The following is a 5,075-nucleotide window of genomic DNA, read 5'->3' on the forward strand; positions in this document are numbered from 1 at the left end:
CACACACACACACACACACACACACACTCACACACTCACACACACACTCACACACACACACACACTCACACACACACACACACACACACACACACAGCACTCACACACACACTCACACACACACACACACACACACACACTCACAGCACTCAGGGAGCTCCGCTGATATTGTCTGGGAGCGTTTAACTCGCTCAGATCAGAGCGGGTTGTTTTGTGACATCCATCACGTCCATCAGCACAACGAAACACACACAGACTCCTCATTTTCCACTCAGGTGTAATTTCTGCTGATCTGATGGAAGCAGAGAGCCGACTGTTGATCCCACACTGGACCTTTCTGCTCTAGAGTTTGACGTTTGCAGAGGATTAAATGTATAAATCAAGGAATCAGAGGAAAATGATGGAGATTTATTTTCTAAATAATACACGCTGAAATGACGCACAAGTATTGAGACATGTAACTAAATACATTTTCTGCTTTGCACACAATTTGCGTTTCTACACGTCACTTTTTAAACACATTTCTCTCGATGAGACACGCAGGAATCTGACATGAAGTCACTCTTTCGTCATTTTAAAATCACTGCCATTCAAACATAATTTGCCACCTGACCAGCACATCTGACTGCTTCACTGTTGACTCATCAATCAGGATGTAAACACTAAAAAAGAAGGAGAAACGCTGTAATTCTTGCTTCTTTTTCTGTTTATTCTATTTAGAATTTGTCCTCTTCTGGTTTCATGTGAAAAAATCAACCTGTAGAAATGCATTGATGTACTGAACTGTATTACAGTGATGAGAGGAACAGTATGCATGCGTTATGTAGTAAACACACAACACGGTGTTCACATAAACAAACAAACAAATGCATATATAACTAGATCAAAGACTTGATATTAAATTGAATGTCTTCAGTTAAATGATTGTGAGTCTGACTCTCGTGTGACTTCAGACGGATGCTGATTAACTGACAGCGTCTCCGTATAAATATCAGAGTATTTACTCTTAATGAGAGACGCTGATCCTCTCTGCAGCCTTCATTAGTGCTCCACGTCTCAGCACATCACGTCACCTTCACTGGTTCTCTTTGTGTGTTATGAGAATCATCTATTAAAACCAACCTTCATCATTTAATTCAGTTTAATGTTTAACGAGCAGTTACACAAAATATAATGACTTATATACACACACAGTACATCTGATCACTGTGATCACATGCGTCTGTGTGACCTTCATGACCAGACTGTAGTCCTCTCTGCTCTAAACAATACAAAAACAGATCAAGTACAGTGACAGCTGGAGCACAACTTGATATCTTGTCAAAAATATGATTTCTATTCATATATTTATCAAAACATATATTGTGTTTTACGCACGGTGGTAAAACTTAAATATTAAAGTGAGGAACTTTATGATAATATGCAGGATAAACATCTTTGGAGTCCAACACATTTACAAAAACATAAAAACGTAGGACAGAAAGAAAGATATGAAGAAAGATAATCACGTTTATTAACTGAAAATACAATAAAAATCAAGTTTTTTGTATTGTGAACAGTTACTGTGAAGTTCCACAGTGTCAAAATAGTTAAAGTCCTACATTCAAACGTTACTGAAGAAAAAGTAAAACAAATAATTAGTATCAAAATATACTCAATATGCAGAATAATATATATTATTGAGTATTAACTGCTCAGCAGCTGGTAAAGCTGGATCTTATCTTAATGACTTTATATACTGCTGGTAGTTTAATCTGTAATAATACCTCATCATTTGTTAGTTGAATATATTTTGTATCGATGAATTAAAGAAATAAAAAAATGTAATTACTGAAATAATTAAAAGGAAAAGCAGAAATTCACACATTTGAGAAAGTGGCGCCGTGAAATGTTTTTTAATTAAAAAATGACTAAAAAGATGAATTCTCTGTCAATCGACTGGTTGATTCTGTGCGTTGTATAAAAGAATATAGTGTAAAATGGAAATACTCAAGTAAAGTACAAGTACCTCTAAATAATTTAAGTATGTACTTAGTTATATCTTCTGCACGTCATCAGAAGCAGACGTTTACTTTGAGAAACAAAAGAATAAAGACATTCTAACTGAAGAAGAGGATGAGAGAGGACAGAGGGATCGATTTATGAGTGATGCTGCCTGATCGAAGGCAGCCAATCAGCGCTGTCCTCTACCTCCTCCTAGCTGCTGATTGGCCGGCTCGTGGAGGAAGAGAGGATGCCGGGACATCCAAGATGGCCGCGCTCATTTGAAAAACCTGCGGTAGCCAAAAAAAAACACAGTTTGGCACCTGAACCGAGTTGTTATTTTTAATTTTTTTGTATTATTATTATTATTATGTGGACGACTGGTGTCGCCAAGCAAGACTCGATCTAAAGGAGACACAAAGGACTCCGCGACAAGAGCCAGACTATTCCGTACTATCAGGTACAGCTAGCTCAAGCTAACGTTAGCTAGCGTGCTAACAGAGCCAGTGAAAAGCAACGGTTCTCGACGGGAGTTTAGCGTTAGCGTGCTAATGCTAACGCTACAGCTAGCGTGTCACTCTCACAGCTAACTTGTCAACATGCTTATTTATATACTCTCTGCTTCGTATCACCGGAAACAACTTAGTGTTTGTGTAAATAAATAAGCAGATAAAACTGAAAGCTACATGTTGAATCTGATCATTATGATCTGATGATTGTGATGTTTTTAGTTGAAACTCATCTATTTAAATCTGCTTTTAACCTGTAAAGTTAGTTATTCATGTTAAGTTTGTGCTGTTCCTTATTGTTATGATGTCATCTATTTAGTTTGTGTTGTAAACACCAGTAACATAATTTATCATGTTTGTTATGTCAGCTGTGGCTAAATATTCATATCTGACATTAAGTTCTTTAAAGCTTCAGTTTAACTCTCCAGACGATGTAAGCTTCATTTTTTTGTTATGTGTTCATACATTTTCGTCTTTGTGCCTCAAACTTCATTACCGTGTTATAAACAACATTTTATTAACTTCTAATTCTTTAATGGATTTTAATGTTTTTATGACGTAGGAAGTCCTCTTTAGTCTCAGCTCTCCTGAGGATTTATAGCGACGTAACTGTCTTATCTTTCGTCCGGATATCTGGAAATATTTCTCAAAGTTAACACATTTAATCAGTTTCAGCGTGAGTCGTTGTTTAAACTCCCATCATGCTCTGATTTATCTTTGAGCCAACGTCCGTCTCGTATGAGCGGTTGTATTCTTCATGTAACAGCGGAAGAGTCTGGTAGAACATTAATGTTAAAACATCAGATCGGGCTGTGGCCAGTCAGTGAAGAAAGCTTTTCACACTTCTCTGTCTTCCCCCGGTCCTCCCAGAAATAATGCTGATATCTGGAACTCATGTCGGAAGTCGTGTATGAAGAGACAGCCACGATGATCGCAGCAGGGGAATTGCAGCCGTTTGTCCCGTTTGGCCGCGAGCACTGCAGGAACCATCCGAACGCCTTCAACCTGCAGCTCAGAGAGCTCCAGCCCGCCTCTGAGCTCTGGTCGTCAGATGGCGCCGCCGGCCTGGTGGGGTCGCTGCAGGAAGTCAGTCTGCAGGAGAGAGAGAGGGTGCGATTCATGTCATTGATGTATTATATATTATATTATGTTCCGCTCATACCAGCAGTTCTGTTAGTCACGCACAAGGAGGAAAAGAGGAGGACGATAAGAAAAAGGAACTTCAGATGCTGGTTTATTGCTTGAAGCTACTTTTCTTCTGTGACACTGAAGGTCTTTATGTCTCAATGTAGCATCGTAGCTGACATTCACTCACTCACTGGATCTGTTCTGATTGGCAGGAATGCTGGCAGCTCAGGAAAGGCTGTAAGGGGGTCCGTGAGGAGGATGTGGAGTTTGAAGAGGAGCTGTACGCAGCAGGGACCGTGGTGGTCTGGAGTCAGGGCAGTTGGAGCCAAGCCTCCAACGTGTACAAGGCCTTCACCGTGGACAGCCCGGTGCAGCAGGTGGGTTCACTGGAGATCCAAGAGAAACGGGTCCTCTCAGTGGTAGATGTAGATCAGTACAGTGTCGGTTACATTTCATTCATCTTCAAAGGTAAAACACAAGCTTCTCAAACATCTGAATTGAGAGGCTTTTTAGACGGATGCATCCGAGTATTTGATTCAAACCGTCGTTTGTTTGAAGAATCCGAGTCAGAGTGAACTCCATGCTTTTGGTTCCTTTTTATATTTTGTCTTCTGCACAAATTAAAGCCGACTAAATTATAATTAGGTGATAATTTGACTCCCTCTCCTTCACTTCATCTCAGTCACTGTGTTTGTGGACTTTATTCAGTTTGTTCTGTCTTTTCTTCGTCCCAGATGTCGAGCTAACACTGGAGATGTGCAGAAGTCCTAATCCGTCCTCTCCCTCTCACGTTAACATGATGTTTACTGGATCTTTGTTTTGGTTCACTTCCTGAAACTGAGTGGATTTTCGTTATCGCTGCAATCAGACCGCAGCTATCGGGGTTTCTAAACGGTCGACCTCTCGGGTCGGCTGTTGTGGTCCGAGTGTGACGACTGCGTTCACAACTAGCTCGATCAGAACGGACCAAATGTCGCCTCGTGAAAGCGCCGCAAAGCACACATGTCTAAGCTCAGTTTAAGTGGATTCATAATATGTATATGTGATTGTGTCTGCAGGCTTTATGGTGTACCTTTGCTGTTCCTCACGACAAGAAAGACGGTACTGAACATGAAGAAAACCACTCAAGTACTCTACTCGTCTCTGCTGCAGTTCTGTTGAAGTGCAACTTTTAATGTCGTTCTTTGCAGAAGACGTGGAGCAGACGGTCTGCATCGTCCAGAGCAGCTGCATCAACGTCCACACGGTGACCGGCAAGGACTTCATCTCTCCACTCCCGTTCCAGGTGAGAGACGGAGAGACGGAGACCTGTTCTCCCACTAGGAAGAGGAGGAGGAAGGTGATGGTGATGATGATGGTGGTGGTGATGATGGTGAAGATGATGTGGTGGTGGTGATGGTGATGATGATGGTGGTGGTGGTGGTGGTGATGATGATGAAATGATGATGGTGGTGA

At 41.0% G+C, this 5,075-nt stretch overlaps 1 protein-coding gene across 1 annotated transcript; it reads left to right on the forward strand.

Annotated features, from left to right (window-relative positions):
* Positions 1-2,243: 2,243 nt before the first annotated feature.
* Positions 2,244-4,959, forward strand: LOC116378200 (anaphase-promoting complex subunit 1; the record flags this gene model as incomplete). The annotated part of the gene is made up of 5 exons (XM_031840025.1): positions 2,244-2,443; positions 3,363-3,602; positions 3,833-3,997; positions 4,679-4,721; positions 4,811-4,959. Coding segments are annotated over exons 2-5 (573 nt in total), but the record flags the coding sequence as incomplete, so codon positions are not given.
* Positions 4,960-5,075: the final 116 nt, after the last annotated feature.

Source organism: Anarrhichthys ocellatus, unplaced genomic scaffold (assembly GCF_004355925.1).
Source record: "Anarrhichthys ocellatus isolate YVR2014 unplaced genomic scaffold, GSC_Weel_1.0 scaffold2200, whole genome shotgun sequence".
NCBI classification, from domain to species: Eukaryota; Metazoa; Chordata; class Actinopteri; order Perciformes; family Anarhichadidae; genus Anarrhichthys; species Anarrhichthys ocellatus.